The sequence below is a fragment of the Ochotona curzoniae genome, unplaced genomic scaffold (genome assembly GCF_017591425.1).
Source record: "Ochotona curzoniae isolate NIBS_2020 unplaced genomic scaffold, NIBS_Ocur_1.0 contig_2692, whole genome shotgun sequence".
Taxonomy (NCBI): Eukaryota; Metazoa; Chordata; class Mammalia; order Lagomorpha; family Ochotonidae; genus Ochotona; species Ochotona curzoniae.
The window spans coordinates 15,549,498-15,574,075 of record NW_024465556.1 but is presented as its reverse complement, the minus strand read 5'-3'; the positions used below and the strand labels follow the sequence as shown (position 1 = coordinate 15,574,075).

Below are 24,578 nucleotides of genomic sequence, written 5' to 3'. Positions count from 1 at the left end.
AGAACGGATTAAAAAAAAATGGACTATCCATTCAAGGGAATACTACTCAGCCGTCAAAAGCAATGTGATTCTGACATGTGCTACAGAGAGTTGAACCTAGAAAGCATCACATTAGATGAAAGGAGCCGCACAAAAGTCCACACACGGTCTGAGAGCACTGATGTGAAATCCTGGGCCAGGGCGAAACCACCTGCTGCCAGGGCTTGCAGGTCTGAGGGCTCAGGAGGTGACAACAGAAGGGTACGCGTTTCTTTCCTGCACGACAAAGATATCACAAGATGGACAGTGGAGCTGGATGCACAAATCTGTGAATATAATAAAGGCCCACTGGCTCGTATGCTTTGATGAGTGAATTCCATTTCCATAAAGCAGTTAACTCAGAGGATGGGGGGATGGGCGGTAACACACGAAAGTGACGCAAGGGCGTACAGCTGCCAGAGACCACGGAGCGGTGAGTCAGCGCCGCTCGCTCGGATGAAAGCCTGTGGACACTCGGATGCCATCTAATGCAAACCTGATGTGGAAGCCCAACCCCAGGGGCTCTGCTGGGAGCTGGGGCAGCTCAGGCCCCGGCAAGTATAAAAGCTGATCCAGAGTGAGCCACCGTCTAGAGCTAGGCAGGAGGAAGAAGGAGTCCACAACAAGCCCACTGCACTGAGCCATGTGGGAACCCAGGAGAGGCCCAGGTGTGGACAAGACTACAGGCATTTAGCGACTACCCCAGCTCGGCTCTGGGACAGCACAGCTGCAGGCCACACCCCCTGGGAGGGGCTGGCTGAGAGGCTCCACAGAACTTGCTGGGCCTAGCCCATCCACAGCAAGCAATATAGTGGGTGTAGTGCGTGTAAGTGGAAATGCTAGACCCAGCTCCGCCATGGCCAAAACCTGTGATCTTGGCCTGGACTCAACATCTCTGCTGGAGAATTAGGGCAGCACCTGTTTTAAGAAGTTACCTAGACAAAGTAACACCTCCAGGGCCCCCCCAGTTAGTCCTAAGGTCTGTGCAACTGGTGGCACTTGCCACCCTGCTTGTCATCAAAGGGTGCCTGGGCTCCTCAGGGGCTCCGGGGCTGCCAGCCATACCTCCTGGCTACAGGTTTGTCTCTGCACTTGGCTATGCTGTGGCCCAGCTTTGATCCCTTGTTCCTAAATGTGAAGCCCTCAAAGTAAACAACAAGGGGACAAGTCCTTGTCAAGGAAAAGAGATGGGAAGAAGATTGCTGCTGCTTATTATTATTATTATTATCATTATCATTATCAATGACACAGTTTTGCAGGTTTAGGGAGTCTTCCCTCCCCTCCCCAAGAAGATGGTTTGAAAAATGAAAAAGATACATGGAGACAACAGGTCTCTCAGAAACGTGCCCAACCGTTAGGAAGGTGGCAGGCATGGACAGAACTCTCTCCTCCTCACCCTTGTAGACATTCCTCTAACTCCTTTGATTTCCTTCTGTCTAAAGAGAAGCCCCCTACAAGGGCAGACAGTGAATAGGAAACTGCAGTCCCCTCCTGCAGAGCTTTTACCAGGAAATGAACAAGGTTGCTCTCTTTCTGCATCCCCCAGCTTCCCTGTTAAGTCACAGAGTTGCTAAGACACTAGGGTTCTGTCCCAGCTGGGGCCCTTCCCTGCTGGGCTACACAGGCTGGCTTCAAGCCTCAGGCACCACTGCTGGGGTCAAAGGGTTAGGAGGATGGAATGAAGTAAGCAGTGGCTCAACACTCAAGGACCACACGTGAGCTGAGCCTTAGGTGCTTTCTCAGAACCTAGCCCCCTCTCCTACCACAAGGTCCAACATTTGCCAAAATGGGAGGGAGCTTGCTGGACGGAGGGAAGGGAAGGGTGAGAAGTTGGCGGGGGCCTATGATCTACTCAGCAGCCCGTGGCAGGTCAGTGATGTCATGGCGACCCAAGCCGGAAGTTCCCAGGACAATGAGGTCAGTTAGCAGGAATACCTCTACACTGCTGTTGATAATGATGATGATGAAGAACAAAGTTTCCCAGGTCATCAAAAGCTTGGTAAATGGGACTGAAGGAGGGTTGGTCATTTTGCATCTCTCTCTCCAGCCACTATGCCCCCCGCCCCCAGCAAGGAGGCAGGGTAAGGTTCCTGCCTGTAAGTGCTGAGAGACGTGCCTGCTGCCACAAGCCTTGCCCCAGAGTCTAGCCAGAGTCAGACTGTTAGCCAGACAGACCTTGCCAGACTGGTAGCCACCCCCAGTTTCCATTCTCCAGGGCCCAGGAGCCATGTGGCCTGAGGTTTCCCCACCCCTCACTCCTCATCCCCACCCCGTCACTGCCACAGCCCACCCTGCTCAAGCCGGGAGCTCCGCCTGACCCTCTACTTTGGCCCCAAGTCCCAGCAGTGACTGCGGATTCAGGAAGAGGAGACAGGAAGCCGCCCTTGACTGCCAGGAGGCAGAGCAGCTGCCAGGCTCTGGGCTGAGGACCAGCTCCTTGCATCCAAGGTCCTGCAGTCTGCATCCTATGGCTCAGAAACAAGCCAGCAGGCAGTGGCATGGCACCAGGGAGGAGTGGCAGCCCGTGCCTTCCCAGCCACACCTCCTCACAGGCCCGGCCCCATAGTAGCAGCCTGGCTCAGAGGGGTGCTAACTTGGCCTGGAACCACATGACATCACACATGTAAATGTTTAGCACTGAATCTGACACCCATCTGGGTCTGCAGTGAGCAACAGAGAGGGACGTGGTGGTGGCCAGGGCAGAGGTTTCCTGTGGGGGCAGCTGGGCAAGGATGCAAGCTGAGACACATGAATTACCATGCCAGTGGCCCTAATAATGCCCTGACCCTGGGCATCTCCGCTGTCCCTGACAGAGTTTGGGAGGGCAGATGAATCCCCGCTATCCAGATAACAAGCCAATATGGTATGTTGAGTGTCCTAGCACAGGTTCTAGATTTCCTAGAACGCTGACACCACAACAGGATGCAACAGCAGCTAATTATAGCAAGCTCACTGTTCATTTCCCATGTTCACCAACACCTCCGCGTACAGCTTCACCCTAAGCCTTTTCCTTCAAGAACCCACAGGCATGCATTCACTCAATCATTCGTTCCTCAGAAAATGGCCGAGCAAGCTCTGGTCTAAGCAGTGGGGGGCGTGGCCAAAGCTTCCCCTTCACAGGAAGACAACAGCTCTCGGAAGGATGAGACGGGCATGAACAAGCAGGGCCTGTGTCATGCCAAGTGGAAATTGTCACGGCAACACAGGAAGCAGAACAGAGAGAACTGGAGGAGAGTTTAAATGAGATCATCAAAAAAGCTGTCACCACGAAGGTGATGTGTGAGCCGGGGTGAGCTGGGGTCGGCGTTACAGCACCACAGGTTAAGCCATGGCCCGCAACAGCAGCATCCAACTTCAAAGCAACAGTTCAAGTCTCAGATGCTCTGTAACCAATCTAGCTAAAGCAGCTGGGAGGTAGTGGAAGATGGGAGAGAGAGTTGGAGGGAGCTGAGGACAGACCCTGGCGATAGCCAGGGAGAACTGTCTCCTGTCAGGAAGATAGGAAGGAGGCTCAAGACCACGGATAATGAACTGCCCAGCATCTGGATGCTCTCCTCCCACCCCACTTCCAGGAGGATGTGGACAGGAACAGGCCTCCTCCGGCTGCCAGTGGCCGAGACTACCGAGGAAGAGAGCAATCTGCTGGGGAAGCCCCTCCCTCAGTGTCATGCCAGGCTGTGCCCTTCTGGTTCCTCTTTCAGAGTCACCAGCCCCAACCTCACACACCAGAGTCACCTGGGATTTGTCCAGTCTCACACATCTTTCCTTGGAACTTCTACGTCCTGCCCTTGCACAAGGTCCCCCAGCAATGTCCTCCTAGCCTCACTCAATGTCAATGCACCCCTGCTGCTCCCAGCAGCTCCTGGTGGCTCCATCCCTGCCCTGGCATCTCTGTGTCCCTCTGCTAGTCAGGCACAAAAACTGATCCCTGCCCCAGCTGATCTACTCCAGAAAGTGTGTTAAACAAGCATCCAGCAGGCTCAGGTCTTCAAAGCCCACTGCCATGGACAGAGCCATACCAGAGAACTTCCTCTCACAGCTGTCCTCACCCATGGACTATGCACAACCAGATGATAGTAACAGGGACCCAGGGTAACCCAGCCAGCAGTTTCAGTCTGCAGACCAGAACTGCTGGAACACATCACAGGGATGACAACCTTGTATCATTGTTCACACCCACACACACAGTTCTTTCTCACTGACTCTGGGTAAGCTGCTGGCATGCTGAGGGCAGGGAGCCAGGGATCCTGGACCCATGGGCCCTGACACTCCACACCCATCTGCTGCTGTGTGACCCCAGATAAGTCTTCGCCCTTGACTAAGCCTCAATTGCTCAGTCTGGGAAATGGGAGGGAAACCTTGAGGCTCTCCAGAGCTCCTTCCAGGTCACAGTGGTTAGCAACTCAGGCCAAAGTCAAGGAGAACTGGAGCTCCCTGAACTGACACTGACCCCAGGCGGCAGCAGGGCAGTATCACGCCACCTAAGGTCATAGGAGGTTCTGCTGTGAGGGCGCCCTGTGGCGCTGTCATCAGTGTTTTTGGGACTCCTAGAGCTCAGAAGACACAGCCCAGCTCTGATGGTAACCCCCCCCCACTCTAACACACACACACACACACACACACACACACACACACACACACACACACACACACACACACACACACACACACATATGCACTCTCTCTCCAGGCCTGGCAGACGCCTCAGGAACTTTCCACAGCAGGGCCTGGAGAACACGGAAATTCCTGGGCCCTACCACGTGAGGCCAGGAGGCAGCAAAGGCAAGCACAGCCTCAGAGGAGGGTACACACACACACACACACACACACACAGCTCACACACCCTGGGCCACCCGCCTGCAGCCAGGGCTGGAAGACCCAGGGCAGTACCTTGCCTAAATGGAAGGCAGGCCTGTTCCCAAGGGCAGTAAGGTGATATCTGGTTTCCCTTCCATAGCATAAATAAATTATGAATCCAGAGTAACGGCAGACACAACTGTGAGGGGACAACCCTGGGAATGGCAACTTTGGAGGGGATGGGAATTCTGGGGAGCATGGGGACAGGGCTGTAATGGTGTCCAGGGCTTGGGGACAAGCCTGCTGGGTTCCATCCCCATGTCCTTACTCCAAGATGCCATCAATACCACTGTGCAGTATTCCAGGTGCATGATTTCCAATTAGGGGCCCATTTTACAGATGTAAGAACTGAGGCCCAGAGATGCCTGAGAACACTTGCCTAGAATCAGCAAGGAAAAATGCTGGCCAAACTGGCTGCACCTGCTCCTCCAGGTCCTGTGCTCAGCCTCTCTATGGGCCTCTCCTCAGGAGGTGGTCCAGGGGCAGGCACTGGGCCCAGCAGTTGACACCCATGTCCCACATCAGAGGACCTGGGTTCCACACTACCTCCGGCTCCTGACTGTAGCTTGCTGCTGACGCACACACACATCCTGGCAAGGAGCAGCACTGGCTCTCTGGCAGTAATCGGGTTCCTACTACGTGGGAGATCTGAGGCTCCTGGTTTGGGCCTCAGGCCAGTCCTTGGCCATGGCAGGCATTTAGAGAGTGAACTGATGTGTGGGCTGTTTTGTTCTCTCATTCTATCAATCTTTCTGTCTCTGAAATTAATTAATTTACTTTTAAAAGAGGTGGAATTCATTTCTACTCTTGGAAAAGCCCGCCAGGACCCATGGCATTGGCCAACTCACATAAATTTTAAGTGTTAAAGATAAAACACACTGAAAAAATCCATCCCACACTGCAAATACAAATTTCAACAGGAGACATAGCACTTCTCTGGGTCTGAAGTTATCAAAGAAGCTAACCTAACCAGCCAGCCCCAGTGCCAGCCAGGGGCCAAGCCCAGAAGTAGAGGCTTACTGGGGGAGGCTGGAGGCAAGCAGCTTCCCCTAGCCCAACACACATCCATTGGGAGTGGCTGCACAGAACCTGCATTGGGTGGGCTCCAGGCTCCCAGGCCACTGCTGACCGGCAGTGTCTGCCAGCAAGCAGGAGGGCAGGTGGTAGTGGGTGTACCACACCTGTCCATTTCTGGGTCAGGGGCACATGGACAGTCAGCCACGGAGAAGGCAGCTAGGCGGTCATCTCTGAAACTAGGCCCTTTGTCCTGGCCTGACCTGGCCTGTGCTCCCAGCATTCACCTGAAGAAGGCTCGACCCTGCAGCTGCAGGGACACACAGCTAACCACTGCCCCCTGGGCACCACCAGAGGGAAGATTCCAGACGAGAGCACAAACCGGATCAAGGAGCACACAGTCCTCTGGGGAAAACCAGCAGACCTCGGGGAGGCTGGGCCAGCCTGAGCTCCTCTAGGAGTGGCAGTTGGAGAACTGGGGGATCCTCTGGGCTGCCTCTTCTTTCCCATCACTGCCCCTTAGGCACAGCGGACGCAATGTGCAAGGCCACACACAGCCCAAGTGTCCTGAATACAGGACAGCATTTTGGAGGGAGGCCTGTGGAAACCTGTGCTGCACAGGTGAGACTCAGAGAGGGCAAGGAGTTGCTCCAAGCTGCACAGAACAAAAAGCCAAGCTGAAACGTGGGCACTCACACCCAGGGGCCAGGGACCAGCATGGACTGCCTCACTGCTGGGGCCTCAGCACCAACAGGAGAGTACTCGGAGGTGTGACCCTTGGAAGGTGACCTGCAGGTGGCAGAGACCAGGCCGCCCCAACCAACACACCTGCTGGCACCCTTGCCTTATCAGCCTCCTGAACTGTGAGAGGCTTGGCATTGTTAGTTTATAACAATGGTCTCAGCTACTCCAGCTGTACTCTCGGATTGTGACACTCCCTAGCAGTCCAAGGACCCTGGCACACACACCCTGCTACCCTCGGTTCATCCACTACTTTAAAATTCAGAACCTTCTAGGTAGAGATCTATCTTCCTGACTTCCCCTACAAAACCTCAGAGCTATCACAACACACTGGCACTGGATGGGGCCATTCTCTTCCTTACATGACCACCCCCTTTCCAAGATATCCCTGGGCTACCTTGTCTTTCTCCTGCAGGAATCTGAAACCCCCTTGGCCCATCCCCCTCATACTAGGTACCCAGCCCTGTGCTCCATGCACAGATCTCAGTCCCATCTCCAATCTATAGAAACTTGTGATTGAGTTGGTAAGGAGAGGGGAAGTCACCGTAGCTGATGCGGTCCGCAGGTGCAAAAGCCAGGGGGTTGCAAAGTGAAGCTGGAAGAATGAGAGGGAGGGGTCAGCAGGAAAGCAAAGTGGGGTAAGACACAAGGCCCTGCCCCTTCCACGGTCTCTCAACACAGATGCATGGGGGCCGCTGAATGTGGGCCAAGATGTAAAGTGACAGGCCCCTGGACATGCAAAGCATCAATGGAGACTTCAGGGCCCCACACTCCTCCACCTCCTACAGGGCAGACCTGGGGGCTTCCCAAAGTGCTGCTGGGACAGTGTACTCACCCAGGAGGCCAGAACTGGGGCAAAGCCAGGTGCCTGGCACCAGAGTATCAACGATCCATAGGCAAATCCACCCTCACCAGGACTAATCAGGGTTTTAGAAACTATCTTGGCTACCCACGCCCACAAGAACAAATTTGGGCTCTGTGGTTAAGGAAGAGATTTTTCCAAACTGCATGCTCACCATTCCTTGCTCCTGGAGAGAACTGGGGAGACCTTCCCATCTCGAAATCCTGTGAAGATACAAGACTTCCTTGCCTGCAGAATGCCAACCATTCCTGCTCTGTGGCTTTAAAAGTTCCTCCTGATCCTTTAAAACTCATCCCAGTGACCAGCTCCATGGAGCAGCAGACTCAGCTACTGGAATAATGCTGTGAGCCCTGGCTGCTCTGAGTCTGACCCAACTCCTTGCTAATGTACTAAGGAAGGTAGCAGAATACGACCCAAGGACTTGGGAGTCCAGGATGGGGCTCCTTACTCCTGGCTTCAGCCTGGCCCAGCCTTGGCTGTTGTGGCCATTTGAAGAGAGAGTCAGTAGACGGATGATCTGTCTACAGCCTCTCCCTCTGTCACTCTGCTTTTCAAATAAATAAATGAATCTCCAAAACGAAGAAAGAGAGAAAAAAAAACAAACCCAGCCCTTCCCCTAAGATACCTTCCCTGAGCACCCCTCCTTCTCAGGACCTCTTCAAGCCACCCATGGGCGCATGACACTTCCTCAAGTCCCCATGGCCACTGAAACTTGGTGCCCACAGCTGAGGGCTTCCAGTGCACAGTGACAGAGAGCACAAGCTGCCTCCACTGTATTCCCAGGACTGGATAGGAAGGGGCCCTGAACCAGGACCATACATTGTTAAAGGAGCAACCCACTCAGTCCCTCTCAGCACCTCTCTGTCCTGGTAGGGGTGGGGTTAGCATGGACCCACGTGATACATTCCCACACCCAGGGCTGAGCAGGTGCCCACCAACCCCTTCTGTGGGGAACCATGTCACAGTATGGCTTGGCCTTGGATTCCTTCTGGTGACCTGCACAGTACTGCAATACAGAGATCTCTAATACTGTGCGTAATACATACATCACCTTTAATTGCTGGAATAATTAATACAAAAAGTAATAAATAAAAATAAGCAGCTCACTTGGCTTGGATGATAACACACTAGGGTCCCACACTGGGGTGCATGGGTTTGAATCTCAGCCCCCGCTTATGTGCCCCCAGGAGGCAGCAGGTGATGGCTCAAGTCTTTGGGTCCCTGCCACCCATGTGGGAGACGTAGGCTGAGTTATAGGCTCCTAGCTTCAGTCTGGCCCAACCCCGTCTGTTGCAGACATTTGCAGAATGAGCCAGAGGATGGTAAGCTCACTCACTCACTTGCTTGCTCTCAATTTGACTCTCTCTTTCTGACTCTTAAATAAAATTTAAAAAAAAAAAAGTAACTTGGGCCCGGCGCGGTGGCTCAAGTGGTTAAAGGTCCTCGCCTAGCACGCCTGGGATCCCATATGGGCGCAGGTTCTAATCCCGGCAGCCCCGCTTCCCTTCCAGCTCCCTGCCTGTGGCCTGGGAAAGCAGTCGAGGACGGCCCAAAAGCCTTGGGAACCTGCACCCGCGTGGGAGACCCGCAAGAGGCTCCTGGCTTCGGATCGGCATAGTATCGGCCGTTGCGCTCACTTGGGGAGTGACTCATCGGACGGAAGATCTTCCTCTCTGTCTCTCCTCTCTGTATATCCGTCTTTCCAATAAAAAAAAAAAACTAATAAAAAAAAAGTAACTCAAATATGCTTCCATTAATATACACTGACACAATCCCCATTTTTAAGGCCTGACTATAAACCAAAGGCTGCACTTGACCTAATCTCATTGGAGCTTCTAGCTCCCCTCCTGAGTGCCAAGGCCTCCAGGCCCACAGATCCAAAAACTTCCTCAAGGTCACAAGCCTGTGCTTCCCTACTCAAGGCTGTCTTCCTAATGAAGATTAGGATCAGCAATACTTGTTACTGGTCCAGGTCAGTTACTTGTTAGTTGTTCCCAGGCCATTTCTGGAGCAGCTCTGCAGAGTCCACAAGGCACCCAGTTCCCCCGGTCAATGTATGCAATGGTTTACAGCATAAGGATGGAGTTGCACCACCACCATAATTAGTTCTAGAACATTGTCAGATTCCCACAAAGAGCTTCTTACTCTAGCTATTAGCTTCTCATTCTCTTTCTAGTTCCATTTTTAAAATTTTTTTCAAAAATAAAAGAGAACAAAATATCTCAAATCACTGCAACAGCAAGAGCTGGATCAATTCAAAGCCAAGAACTCCAGCTCATCTCTCCACATGGGTACAGCAGTCCAAGCAACTTGGGCCATCTTTTGCTTTCCCAGACACATTAATAGGGAGCTGGATTGCAGTGGCATCTTAACCCACTGCACCACAGTATGGGTCCCTGAAGTCCTACTTTAAAGGCACAAAGACTGAGGACAGAGGCTCGGGAGCTTCGCTGTGGCCACTGCTGTGCGAAGCAGCAGGGCTGGGATCCAGCCTCCCTGCCTCCTCCCCACACACTGCCTGCCCGGGGTTTACTTCATGTAACCCATCAGAAATGCAGGCTCTTGGAGTGAAAGACGGAACCAGATGTGACCTTACACGTGCAGCTGCTTCTCTGCCAGACTCTGACTCACAGAGACGCTGAAGGCAAAGGGAGGAGGCCTGACAGTCTAGCGCAGGACCCCGAGGCGCAGGATCCGGGCAGACAATGGGGGGACAGCCCTCAGGAAGCTGGTGGCTTGGGGTCTAGAGGAACATGGTGGAGGCAGGGCACCATGAGAACTAGAAACCCCACTCTGCGAACTCCCAACCTGCTCCCCACAACTCCTGTAGGACCCACAAAGAGCTGCCCCCAGTCCAGGTTCTCAGGCCCCTCCCAAGCACAGAGTAGCAGCAGCTCTGATGCACGGCCCATCAGGTCGCTGCTGTTCCCCAGGGACATTCCCTCTGGGACTCTCAGCCCAACAGCATCCTAATCCCAGAGGACTGGGCCTCCCCAGAGCCCTTATTTCCTGCCTCTGAACAGCCTCAGAACCGCCTGGGTCAGTCATTCTTCCAACACTTTATTCCATGTGTATGCCTGAAAAGGCCTGAGCTGATGCCACTTCCACCAGGGAGCCTACATAGATGTTCCAAACAAAATCAAAGGGTCCTTTAGCTGTTCTCACATAAGTCTGCAACTGGCCCATAGGTGAGCAGCCTAGGATGATGACTGCTGCCCACGCTGAAGCATCCAGCTGCTGCCAGCGAGGATGAGCCACCAGCACACGTGACAGACAGCTGCAAATCTCTGCCCACTTGGGGGTTTCATCCAAAATCCACAGCAGGGACCACCAAGAAGTTCATCCAGCCATGGAGGCCAACAGCAGGGACCAATGTTGCTCTTCCCTAAACCTGTAGCCCAGCCCAGGCCCAACCTGGTCCAGCACTGGCACCAGGAATAACCAAGGAGACAGGATTGACAGGGGTCTGGTTTCAAACTGCCTCAAGACCAGAGCCAGCAGCAGCCTCTGCAATGCTCCCAGGAGGCCTTAGGGGCCAGAGCAGGAGGGCGCTGGCACAGAGGGGTGTTCCCAGTCTTCAGGATTCCAGCCAAGCCTCTTGCAGGAAGCAGGCTGCCCTGTCCCCACTCCATGTCCCTTGAATCCTGCTTTCCTTCTAGGTCTGCCCTGCATGTCCCACAAGATCATCTCTCCAGCACCTGTGGCTTGGTATCACCTCCTCCCTCCATCATGTGCTTACTCAAGTTCTTCCCTCCATCCAGAGCTTCTTCCCCACAGACTGGCTCCAGCCAACTTCTATTCAAACTGCAGGGCCCAGTTCTGATGTCACTTCTGACCCGTAAGAGGATCACCACTTCCTTTTCCTGAGCACCAGGCACCCTGTGCCCTGGAATATCAACAAGTGCAAACTGCTGGAAAGCAAACTGCTACTAAGGCATCCAATTCCTCAAGACCAGGGCTGACTTCCTACAAAACAAGTAGCTGGACAATTGCTGTGTGGGCAGCAGGGCACTGCACAACACCAAGACCCAGTTCCAAGAAGCCACCTGTGTCATCTTCACCTCACCTCCCTCTGACTCAGGGTCCACATCTACAAAATAGGCACCATGAACGAATGTATTTAATAGGATACCTGCCTGCCTGCCTGGGCTATGGCCAGAGCTCAGTCCTTGCTGCCACCTGTGTTTCTTCCATTTGCTTCTGTTCTGATGCCCGGGGCCAGCATCCAGGACCTTCTCCTTGGAAAGAATGAACATCTGAGAGGTGAGAGGAATGAGGCTGAGGCCCAGGGACCATGTTTAGGTGTTGAGAGTTAAAGCTTCTTATCAGATGTGACTGCACGTGACCCCTGAGGGCAACGGTCAGCTGAGCTGGGACACTGCAAAACAGCCTTGCTGGACACAGGCAGCTTCCAGGAGTGGACTGGGAAGAAGGAAGTTCTTGGCCTGCTCTGTCGGAGAGCTCAGGCCTGGCCTGAGGCAAGGCTCAGTCCAAGAGGGGCCAGGGTAAGCCCATCCACAGCCTACCCCTGGGCCTAACCCGGCGCTTGACCCAGCTACTGCACACATCACAGCCTCAGGCCCCATCTGTCAGGGAGTAGACAATATAAGTAACACCTCTGGGGAGAGAATGGGTGACTTACCCAAGGCCACCTAGGCAAGGGATACATTCACCCAGAGACCACCCAGTGGCAGCACAGGCATATGAGCAATGCTCAGTCCCAGGCCCAGCCAACAGCCCCCACTCGGCCAGCTGCCAGCCTTAAGCCCAGAGCATGAGTTGTCCTCACACACACTGAAACTATATAGTTGCCGGGTGGCTGTGTCGGGGTCCTAGGCACCCTGGTCCCTGCAGTCAGTCATTGCTTCTCAATAGATGGACGGTGACTAGGGGCTGACGAGGACCCCCCTCATCCCAAGCTCGAGTATGCATGTCCTAAGTAGCTCCCCATCACAGGGGCAGCCCAAACCCTGGCACCCAAAGACTTGTTTCCACCTGTGCAACAACTTCAGAAAGAACTCATGGGGTCACCATTTAGCAAAGCTTCCAGCCTCTATTAGCTCTTCCCAGCTCTCTCGCATGGATACCACATCCCTGCATGACTTCTTGGAACACCTACATTTTCACTGAGGCTCCAGTGAAGGGTTCCTGTGCTCAGCATGGCACAGCTAGGCTGGCAATGGGTGCTCTACCTAGAAGTCAGGCAAGACCTTGGGCTCCCCTGCTCATGTTACAACCTTTTTTTCTCAAAGACAGCTCTGTGAAACCCTTGCTCCACTTACCTACAAATTTCCAAAAGACACATCCTGAGTTTTCTCCCCTAGGACATAGATTATACATCCCTGACAGGTGCTGCAGGGATTCTGGCACCCCTGTTCTGCTTTGAACCCAACCAGTGCCAAGTCAAGCCTCTCAGTGGGAGGGCTAATCACATCCAAGGGAGTACAAGCTGATGTTGGAGTAGGCAAAGGTAACTAGCTCCTTCATAGACAAAACACAGACATACACACAGGATCTGAGTCATTGGAGCATCTCAGGTGGGGACATTTGACAAGGGGGAAGTGATCAGGGCAAAACAGTCTGCAGTGTCTCCCTAGGGCTAACACTGAATATACGGTGAAGAGGCACTAGCTTAGACAAAGACGGTGCGTCCAGGGCAAGGACTTGTTTCATGTGAATGGGGAGGTAGAAGGAACGCTCCCCTTGAACCACTCTTTCTCTCTCAGGACAGGTCAGTTTCTTTTGGAGTCCATCAGCTCACACCTAATGTCCCCAACTAAGTAGAAACCTGTAAAGAGCCACCTACCAGGTCTCGAGGCTGCCATATAAGCTCATAAGGGACTCCCAGGCCAAGGAGGGAACCATGAAGGGAGTGAGAGCAGCTGCAGTGGAGAATGAGAGAAAGAGACCAACCTACACTATTACCATCTTATCTGAGAGTGCCAATTCCTTCCCTGTTGCTGTAGTTCTGATCCAGCTCCCTGTTCATGCACCTGGGAAGGCAGTTAAAGATGGTTCAAGTGCTTGGGTCCCTACATCCACATGGGAGACCTGGAAGAAGCTCCTGGCTTTGTTCTGAACCAGCCCAGTCATTGTGATGACCATCTGTGGAGTGAATCAGTCGACAAAAGACCTTTTTATCTGTCTCTCCCTGTCTCATACTCTCTCTGTGTATCCAACAAATACATAAATTGAAAGGAAGAAACAAAAAAGTCAGCCAGCAAGCAAGCCATTGTGGCTTTCTGGTTTGCAATATGGAGCCAACTAGCTGGGACATGGCCATTGCCTGAGGGAGGAGAGTTCTCAGGGGCCCAGGCAGAGCAGGCCAGCTTTGAGAAGAGTAGGGCAAGGAAACACAACAGCAGCCATACGAATACCTATGAGAGGACTGAGCCCTGGCCATGCTCCTGGCATGTGTCAACCCCAATTGCAGTATTGCCATCAGCAAGTGAGTGATATGAAGGCAGGGGCTGAGTCTGTTCCAGGCACTGCTAGCTCCCTAGTATCTGGAACTGTACACACATGCAGCATGAAGGAGCCCCCATATTCCACACTAGACAAAGAGCCACAGGAAGTTGACACATCCACAATCCCACAGCTACCTCATAGTGCAACTACGATTCAAAGCCTGGCAGCTGCCAGAGCCTGCCCCTTCTTTCTCATCCTCCTTTTCCTCTTCATTCTCCTCTATCTTCTCCTTCCCAACTGGCTGTGTCAGGGCATAAGCCCGTGGTGGCTGAAGGATTGGCCTCATCCCAGCTTGGCCCCCAATTAGGCCTGATAGAGCATACTCCTGGTAGCTTGCAGAGGCACACAGTTCCCTCTATGGAAGACAGCAAAGCCCCTGACTTGGGTCACACTGCGCCACATGCCTTGGGGGAGCCAAGAAGGAAGCTGTGTGAGCTGGGACTGGGGACAGGTACAGAATGGGGTGAGAGGCGTATCCCTTACCAGTCCATCACAGTTGCTAATGGCCACAGTTGCCCCAGGCATGCCGGTGACATTGCCTGTGTACACACAGTCCTGGTGCAAGGGCTGCCGGAACAGCTCCTGAAAATCCTCCTGCCATTCCACCATGGCTCCTGGCACCACCAGCCTCTGGTTGGGCCGCAGGCCTAAGTGCAGTTGTTCCCCAAACACAGTCACGTTGAAGTAGAGCGAGAAGGGCTCCTCTGTGGTGGTCCCCAGGGGGCTGCGAGCCACCCGTAGGTGTGGTCCGTCCGCATGCTCAGTCATCGTGGAGGTGGTGGCAGTGGCTGCTGCTGCTGCTGGGCCTGATACCACATGGGAGAGGAAGCGTCCCCGAAAATCTGTGCTGAAGGGCACTGTGACACCATAGTCGCTAAGCTTCTCAGAAAGCCGCAGCTCTGTTGGAAGCAAACAGAGGAGTCACTTCAAGGTGGCAGTCATCCCACAGACACAACCCTGACAAGGACCCCTTAGCCCGAGTGCATCCGCTGTCCCATGTGGCTTCCACACCTGGATCAATGACGTTGACATACTCAGAGAACCAATTTGCTCCCTGAAGCCCCCAAGGCCCTTCTGAAACTTGGGAGAAGAAAACAAACCAGGCCAAACAAAGACTCTTAGCAACAAGGATTCCAACCTTGGGTACTGCCTAAAAAGACTGAAATTCCACAAAAGCCCTAGGGTAGAGATAGACAGAGAGAGAACATCTATCTGCCCAAGCTGCCTAAAGGCGCTGAAGTACCAACCCAGCCTGGGCCAAGGCCCTCCTCGCCAAGCTCCCAAGAACACAGCTGGCAAAACAAACACACCTAGAAACCCAGGGGTTCGTGGGCACGCTCATGGAGAGAGGCGGGGTGGCAGGGAACATGCCAGCTCTCTAAGTTCTCCAAGGTTAAAAAACTTTTTCAAGCACTACTGCTGTGGTGGCTGCTGCAAGTTCTGCATGGTCCAGCCCCAGGCTGGATAAATATAGATCTTCAAAAATAAAAGGAGACACAGGGGGTGACCTGCCCACTTGGGCTTGAATTAAGGGTGAGGTCATGGCCCTAAGCTCCAGGCCCCCAGCCAGTGGGCCCCATCCTTACACGGCTCTCCCTGAACCCAGCCAGGCCGGGCAGGGATGACAGCTCCCTGGCTTCTGAGCCTGGTGATTCATAGAGACAAGTTTGGGAGGAATTCTCCTTTCCACAAACTCCATCATTTGCCTCCTGCATGATAAAACCTAGAAGATGCTGTGTTCTGAAGCGTCCCCTCCTCCTCCGCCAAACTGGAGTAGTAATAGGAATGCTAACTCGCCCAGAGCTATTCCCTTTTTTGCACAAGACCCCAAGGCAGCTGGAAGAAGCGGCCTGTGGCGGCATGGGAAAAAGACTGACAGAACAACATACACGGTGCCTACAATGTCCCTCTTGAAGCTCAGAGCACATGGAGGGCACGGGAGCTAGAAGGTAAGAGCAGCAGGTGGCAGGTGGTGGATACCATTTTCCACGCACGAAGATAATCTAGAGTCTCAGAACAATCTGTTGGGCCAAGGCCAGGACCCGTACCTCTCTGCTAGAGAACAGGTGTCCCGTGTTCTTGCAGCAATCACCTGCTAGCCTGCTTCTGTATGTGTGACAGCTGAACACATGCAACACAAATTGGACATAGAGCAACTAGTGGGGGCAAAAAAAAAAAAAGACCCACAGAGCAGAGCCAGAGACAAGTTACCAGCCCCTAGGAAGATAGTCGGTGTCCCCAGATTCTGTCCTAAAGAGAAACAGTAGGACAGTGCCAGGGGCACACGGAGAACAGAAGAAAACAGCTACATCCCCAGTGTGCGCACTATCTCCCACCTGCCTCCCACCCACTGGAGTCCTGTGCGGCTGTCTCACGCACCTTAGCACCCCTGACTTCACAGGACCCTGCACGCCCGCCCCGCAACGCACCTGGGGTCCCGCTGCCTGGGGCGGCACAGAGCGCGCAATGTAAGGGCAGCAGGCAGGACAGCAGCGCGCCGAGCCGAGCCATGTGGCCGCGCGCGGGGAGACGCGGGCCCGGCAGGCGCCCAAGACCCGAGCAGCGCAGGCTTGGGACGAAACCGGGACGCGCCCTGGGGCTGCCCAGTGGCGCTGGAGGCCCTCTGCTGCTTGCTCACTCCCGGTCCGCACCGGGCGACGCCGCTGCCTGGACCGTTGGCTCCGGAAGCCTGAAGTGGTCGATTGGAGAGCAGAGGCAGCTGTCGACCTGGCCGGTCGGCTCGCTCGAGCTGGGACTGTGCGGGCCGCGGCGGGAGCAGACTAGGACGGCGGGGCGGGCCGGGGGGTGGGCAAACCGGGCGGGGCGGGGCCGGGCGCGGGTCGGGGTGGGGGGCGCCATGCGCCCGGGGGCGGGGCGCGAGGCTGGGCGAGCGGGCGGCCGGGATCGGAAGTGCCACGCGGAGCCGGAGCAGGGGCTCCTGGCGCTCGGGGCAGTTGTCCCCTCGGTCGTCAGGCTCTTTGGACGGATGGCCCAAATCTGCTTTCCATAGCTGCTCTGCCCCCTGCCTCAGCCGCAAGACCCGCTGCTGCAGCTGCGGCTTCAGAGGCTGGGTGCCAAACTGCTTTTGGGGGGAAAGGGTGGCTGAGCGTCCCTAGGACGGACATCTCGTTCTTTCTCTTCTAGTAATCATGGTGTCCCCACTAACTATGCACCCCCTTTAACCTACCCATTCTGCAGACTGTGGCTCCCTGGGCCAGGGGCTGGCTTGTGTCCTGACCAAGAACAGAGCTGTACCAGGTGAGGGAGCAACCTTCTCGTCCCGACCCCCGGCTTCACAGAAGGCCCTGTGAATCAGCCCTAGCTCTGTGCCTATTCATGAACAATGCTCAACAAGCAGCCACCCTCTCCCAGGCCTCCCCTGGCTCCAGCACCTGCTGTGGCCTAAGGAGGTAAGCAAGCAGGAGTCTGGTCTGAGACTCGGGGAGCAGGGCCCACAGCTCCCCAGGTTGCACTTAAACCCTGTTCCCTGCCCTCCCAAGGCTGGAGAAAGAAGGTCCTGGTTTGTTCTGGGAACTGCGGCGTAAAGACTTCAGGGCCAGCACACTGTGCAGCAGGTCCAAGAACAGAAGGCTGGTACCAGGCAGCGTCAGGGCGTCCGGTTATTAGCAAATGCACAACCAAGCCACTGCACATTACAGAGTTCTTCCTTCTGCTTTTGAGAAGCCCAAGGCCAATGGTGTTTTCTGGGTGAGGACAGATGGAGCAAGAATGTGGGAAACTAAGACACTGGGATTTGACCAGGCTGGAGTCATCCAGTCTTGGACTTTCCTATCCCAAAGTATCAGTTTTCCAAGCTGTAGAGTGGGATAGAGGCGAAGCACTGGGTTGGTTTCTCCCACTCGAGAGAATCCCAGGGAAAGCCCAGGTCCACTCCACCCCCTTCTTCCTGCCTCTAGAGGAACAGAGGACAGCTGGCCCCCAGGAGGCCTGACCCAGGAACTGAGAGCCAGAGGCCTTCCCTGGAGCAGTCTTGGCCAACAGCAGGCCAAAACTCACCCAGGTTCTCGGCTCCACCCCCTTGCCTGGGGCCACAGTGGTCACTTTGTTGACAGGCAGTTGTGTGTGGACACTCTTTTCCATTGAGTAGGGCTTTGTTAGTACAGGGGTTAAGGGCCCTAACTTGGAGTCTGGGACAGATACGGGGAAATGGCTGGATGGTCCTATTCCTGTGGCTGAACCAGGCCACAACAAAGAACTCGAAGGAGTCAGCTGGGTCACTCCCTGGGAAGTGAGTTCTGGGTTTCCCAGTCTTCTGCCATGGGATGGTGCACCGAGAACAGCTTGGTGTCCCTCCCACTGGTAGTCTCCCAACACCTACCCAGGGCTCCTTCTCAGGACCTGGACAAAAGGATGCATATAGTAGGTGTTTCAGAGAGCCAGCAACTTAGAAGACATGGCCACTGTGAGAGAAAGCCTGGAAGCCAGGGAAGGCAGCGAGGGACAATGCCTAGGGTGAGGAAACAGTGTCACCGGTCCTCACAGGAGGCTATAGGGAAGGGTTCACAAGAGACAAGGATGGGAGCTAAGGCATCCCAGGAGAGGTGGGGTCCCTGGGACCCCACAGAGCATCCAGGCATGGGCAGCAACCAGTGGGCTCTCCAACACCCTGGAGGACAGACAGCACCCAGCTCAGGAAAGCCATCACCACCACCCACCTTACCTGCCCAGCTGGGAATCAAGATGGCCAGGACCATCCAAGCCCCTCCCACCTGCCACATGTACCACCTTCAAGCTCAGCAGGTTCTTCCAAACACAGCCATTCCCGACTGTCTCAAAAGCATGCCTGCCCTGCCCAGCCACCAGCACCACTGTCCAGACATTGCCGCAGTTGTATCCTAATAGTTCTCCCCTTTCCCCTCTGGCTTCAAGAGCACTTTTGCAGCTATATCCAGAGGAGGGATCTGAGACCCCTCCCACAGCCAACTCCCTGCATGCAAATGTCCAGAGCTCTGTGGTTTTTGAGGAAGACTGGACTCCCAGGTGCCCATCCTCCTCATCCCTCCTAGGCTCCCTGCCTCAGGGCCTTTGCACAGGCACTTCCCTCAGCCCTGGAGACTCTGTATTCCCTCCTCAACGCAAGACCCTGCTACCTTCAGACTCTAGCCTCCAGTGGCTGATTCCTGGAGTCCTTCCTGGCCTTCCCTTCTGCCTCCCCACTAGGCCAGGTGCCCCTGCCCACCTGCAGTCTCCTTTGGAGCAAACCTCACAGCTGACACTCACCTACTTCCACATGAGCCACAAATGAGCATCTGCTTCTCCCCAGATGATAAGTTCCCCAGGAAGCAGATACCCCGGGACACCTGTCCTCACTGTGTCCCCATTGCCTGCACCAAATGGGGCACACAGCGGACCCTTAATAAATATGGGCTAAATTTCTCCCACACAAAGGGGAATAAGAGAAAGAACAGGTCCTGAAAAGCCTGCAAAGGCATGCTTTTCACTGGGTAGCCTCTCATGGAAAACTTGAGGTGCCCTTGGAAGCTCTGAGCTCCCCATCATTCTCCACCAGCAGGTAGGGACTGGGGCAAGCCTGTTCTCCTGTTCCATCAAGTCTTGGAAAAAGCAAAAATAACCTCCCATCACTACCACCACAGCAAACACTGCTGGCCAGGCACTCAACATGCATGCCTCCATTTCCCATGGCAACCTCACAAAGTCAACATCTCAGCCCCACGTGCACATGGGGCCAAGGCTCTGCCCGGCTGGGTGGTCTGCCCCAGCACCAACAGCTGCTGGATATCAGAGCCATGTCCAAACCTAAGGCGGATTCCACTGCACAGGCTCCCAGTGCCTCATATGCCTGCCACAGATGCTTCTGCCTCCACACCCTTTTGGTCACCCAGTTCATTCTGTTTCCTTTCATGTTGTAAAGAATGACAACATGGAGCCCAGCACAGTAGCCTAGAGGCTAAAGTCCCCACCTTGAGCACCCAGGATCACATATGGGCACCAGTTTGTATCCCAGCTGCTGCACTCCCTTCCAGCTCCCTGCTTGTGGCCTGGGAAAGCAGTTAAGGACAGCCCAAAGCCTTGGGACATTACACCAGTGTGGGAGATTCAAAAGAAGCTCCTGGCTCCTGGCTTTGGATCGGCTGAATTCCAGCCGTTGTGGCTACTTGGGGAGTGAACCAGTGGATGGAAGATCTTCCTCTTTGCCTCTCCTCCTTCATTCTGTAAAAATCTGACTTTCCAATAAAAAAAAAATAGATCTTTTAAAAAAATGACAACACAGTAACACAGACAGAGACTACCTGCTCATTCTACAGATGGGCAAACTGAGGCCCAGAGAGCAGAGGTGACTTCACAAGACCACAGTGAGGTCATGCAAGATTAGGGAAATACTCCTGGCTCCTGGCCTGCCCAGGGGTCTGTGAACCCTGGAGACCCTTGTTCCTCCCACCCATGACCCCGGCTCCTCTGTGCGTTCACAGTTGGTTTCCACCTTAGAAGGGAAGGTTCTGGACAACTTCCTCCAGTCCCCCGCACCAAGAGCTGCAGCTCCGCAGATAAACTCTCAGTCAGCAGATCTCAAGCCCAGGTGGCTGGCAGCATCATCAGTATTGCGAAGTTGGTGGAAATGCACATTCCCAGCCCCTTCACAACCTTTCTACATAAGACACTATGGAGGCAGGACCCAGCACTATATTTATTTGAGAGGCAGAAAGAGAGACAGATCTTCCATCTGATGGTCCACTCCCTAAAAAGATTTAACAATGCCTGGGGCAGGGCAAGGTTAACCCAGGAGCCTGGAACACTACTCAGGTCTCCCACGTGGGTGGCGGGGGTCTAGGTACTTGGCACCAACATCCGCAACTTTAGCAGTGTGAGCAGGGAGTAGTTTAGGAAGCAGAGCCTCTGGGCCCAGAACCCAGGATGGGATGCTGGTACTGCACAGGGCTGCCATGCCACAATGCCTCCGGCAGTCTGTGCTCTGACACCATTCCAGGGCATTTGGCTCCGAGATCCAGCTTAATGGTCTATGTTCTCAGCCAAGCCTTGAAAATCAGGACCAAGTCAGGGCTAAGAAAAAACTCACTCACCGAGGCCCCGCGACCTACACCTAATTAAGGGCTGCCCTGGCTACATCCCAGCCTCAGTCCCCAAAGCCCAGGGCCGGCTGCATCTGAACTCCAGGATCTGGGCAGAGCTCCAGGAGCAAGCAGATGAGCCAGGGAAAAGCCATACCCATGGCCTTCTTCCACATCACCCTTCTCCCTCTCCCTGCAGCACTCACTCTGCACATTTCTTGGCAAATATCTGGCGAGCAACTCTAGGTGACCCGGATGAGTTAAGTTAACCACAATGATTTGTCACGCATTATGAAGCAGCTGATACCCCCGAGGCCAGCTGTGCCATGAGATCAGTGAGCAGCAGTGCCATGCATGCCTGGGAGTGGACATGGGGTGGGGTGGCAGGCACATGGCGAGGCAGTTCCTGTGCCCTTGGAAGGAGGGGCAAGGAAGACCAGCTGTCCTTCTGGAACTCCGGTTTGGCCGCCTCCTCGCCTGCAGCTGTAGGTCTGTGATGCCACATCAGCGCTGGTGCTCTGGGCTCAAGGGAGGCGAGGCAGAAAGCAGGGCCTGCATCTATTTCCTGAAACCCTCGGGTGTTACAAAGGAACTCAGATTTGGAATTGGCTCATTGCTCCTGCTGCCCTCTTAGACACCATGGGTGATGTTCCACAGCCACAAGGGACCAGGCCTCCACCACTGTCCCTTTCTCCAGATCAATTACCGTCCTTGGGATTACACATAAAAAAGCACAGTGCAGCAAATTAAAGAAATCCTTGGAGGCCAGCATTGTGGCTCAATAGGCTAATCCTCCATCTATAAGTGCCAGGATCCCATACAGGCACTGGTGCTAATCCCTGCGGCCCTGCTTCCCATCAAGCCCTCTACCTGTGGCCTGGGAAAGCAAAGGAGGATGGTCCAAATCCTTGGGACCCTGTGCCCACGTGGGAGAGCCCAAAGAAGCCCCTGGTTCCTGGCTTCAGATCAGCTCAGCAAGGGTCTTTGTAGCTAGCCATTTGGGGAGTAAACCAGCAGATGGAGGATCTTTCTCTCTGTAATTCTGCCTTTCCAATAAAAATCAGTAACTCTTTATATAAAAAGTTTTAAAAAGAAAGAGAGAAAGAAATCTTAAAAAGCATGGCTCTGAGTCTAGTTAATTTAGCAGCCACACAGAATCATCTAGAATCCTGGCTGCTGCTTCTTTCCATTCTGCCCTACCTGGTTGCTAGCTTTCTTCCCAGGTCTGTCCCCTCTGAGTGGAAAAAAGGCTGTATTTGTTCCAGCAATCACATATTCACCAAACACTGTGGTGACCAGAGGCAAGGCAAGAGGAAACTCTTTCTTGCTCCTCTCCTTTAAATATATATATAATTTACAGAGAAGAAGAGGTCTTCAGTCCACTGATTCCCTCCCCAGATGGCCTCAATGGCCAGGGCTGAGCCAGGCTAAAACCAGGAGCTTCTCCTGGATCTCCCAGTAGGGCGTGGAGACCAAGCACTTGGGCCATCTTCCATTACTTTTCCAACGTCATACCAGAGAGCTAGATCAGAAGTAAAGCGGCCAGACTGGAACCAGCACCTATTTGGAATGCCAGCATCACAAGTGGAAGCTTATGCCACACCAGTCCCTCCCCTCCTTTTTTTTTTTTTTTAAGATTTATTTGATTTTATTGGAAAGGCAGATTTACAGAGAGAATATACAGAAAGATATTCCATCTGCTGATTCACTCCCCAAGTGGCTGCAATAGCCAGGGCTAGGCTAATCCAAACCCAAGAGATTCTTCTGGGTCTCCCTGGTGGGTATAGAGTCTTTACTGCTTTCCCAAGCCACAAGCAGGGAGCTGGATGGGAAGTGGGACAACTGAGACACAAACTAGTGCCCTTATGGGATCTTGGCACTTGCAAGGGGAAGATTAGCCAACTGAGGCATTGTGTCGGGCCCGCCCCTCCTTCTTTTAAAAGATTTTATTATATCGATCCTCAAACAAGCACCGAAGAGGACAGGAACGTGTGAAGACCACTCCTCCACCTACTCAGCAGCCAGTTCCATGCCCTGTGATCACACAGCCAGCTTCGCGTCACTTGTCTCCCTTTCCCGCCACCTCTGGACATCACCTTCCATGTAGGATCAGAAGCTAGCAGAGAACAACTCTTCTCCAAAACACTAGCCACAGCAAAAACACCAGTGTCATACTTCACAGATCTATCATACTTCACAAATCTTATCCACCGTGATTCCTTAGAGTCTTCTTAAGCCATTTGTGTAGGTCTTCCCAATCATCCCCAAAATGTTGACCTTGTTTTGTTTTGAATCAGGACCAAAGCCAAGCCTCCATGTGGCACAAGGCTGCTGTGTCTCCTAACCACGCTGAGTGAACTCTACCTGCAGCTGAGCCCACCCCAGTCTACTCTGTCAGACATCTAGCCAGGAGCCCAGCCAGCTCCCTATGTGGGTTTGCTGTGACTCGTGTCATGCTATGGAGACAACACGGCCACAAAACCCAAAACGTTGACCATTTGCCCGCTACAGAAAAGACCTTCTAGGCCCTGGCCTAGAGCATTTGCTATCTTTAACTTCCCAGGGTTCCTTGAATTTTGGTTTTGGTTGGTCCTTTTGACTGGATAAATCAGGATACCTGTCCTAGAAAGTTGGTAACATTCCCAGACTTCTTTCCACAGACAAGGCGAAGGTTTGAGAGGCCACTAGCAAGCACAGTGTGCTTTCGAGGGTGAGGGCCAACCCACCCCAACAAGGATGGCACCAGGCCACCAGAGGAAGGTGAGCAAAGCTGGGTTCCCAGCAGACAGGAGGCAAGGGAGGGCATGGTTACAGGGTGAGAACTTGAAGGCAAGTCCGGCTTTCCCACCCCATCTCGGCTCTAAGCTCCCAGGGGCCCCTCTCCTCAGGATACCACCTGCCCCACTTGCCAAGTCGGGTTCTGCCTGCAACACCAGCCAGACACCAGCTGCTTTCCAGCTCTGTGCTGGACATCACGGGTGCACAGCTGGCCATGGCATGCCAGTTCACAGGAAGGCACAAGTGTTCCATGGTGGGGTGGCATATGGAGACAGGATATGCATCAGTGCTGGGAGGGGGCCAAACCCAGGACTGAGCTTCCTGGAGGAGATGTCATTTCAGAAGAGACCCAAGGGTGATCAAGAGCTAGCCAAGAGGAGGGAGCATGTTTCAGCACAGAGACCTGCAGGGCTGGTGGAAGAAACTAAAAGGAGGCCAGAGACCAAGGGGCATGGAGGGGTGGTGTGAGCAGGGCCTGAAAGACCCCATTAAGAGGGCTGGCCTATTCACACAACTCTCAGCAGACACTAGGGGTTCTGCAAGGGGCAGGAACCGTGTAGGGCTTTGGAAAGCTCGAGAAATATAAAACCTCCTCTCGGGCAGTGACTTGGTATGGCTGCTTCCATATTAGAGTACCTGGTTTGAGTCCAGCTACATCCTTCTAGCCCAGCTTCCAATAATGTATCCTGGAAGGCCACAGATGATGACTGGTTGGGCCCCTGGAAGATCTGGATGGAGCTCCAGGCTCCTGGTGTCCCACCTGGCCCAGCCCAGGCTGTGGCAGGCATTTG

At 54.0% G+C, this 24,578-nt stretch overlaps 1 protein-coding gene across 1 annotated transcript in view; it reads right to left on the bottom strand.

The window, feature by feature from the left end:
• ADAMTS14 (ADAM metallopeptidase with thrombospondin type 1 motif 14) overlaps window positions 1-16,471 on the bottom strand; it is a 55,387-nt gene extending 38,916 nt beyond the window's left edge. The window contains exons 1-2 of the mRNA XM_040976046.1: window positions 16,390-16,471; window positions 14,444-14,859 (exon numbers count right to left, since the gene is read on the bottom strand). Of these exons, the coding sequence (XP_040831980.1) occupies window positions 14,444-14,859; window positions 16,390-16,471 (498 nt within the window). The remainder of the gene's footprint in view (window positions 1-14,443; window positions 14,860-16,389) is intronic.
• Window positions 16,472-24,578: the final 8,107 nt, after the last annotated feature.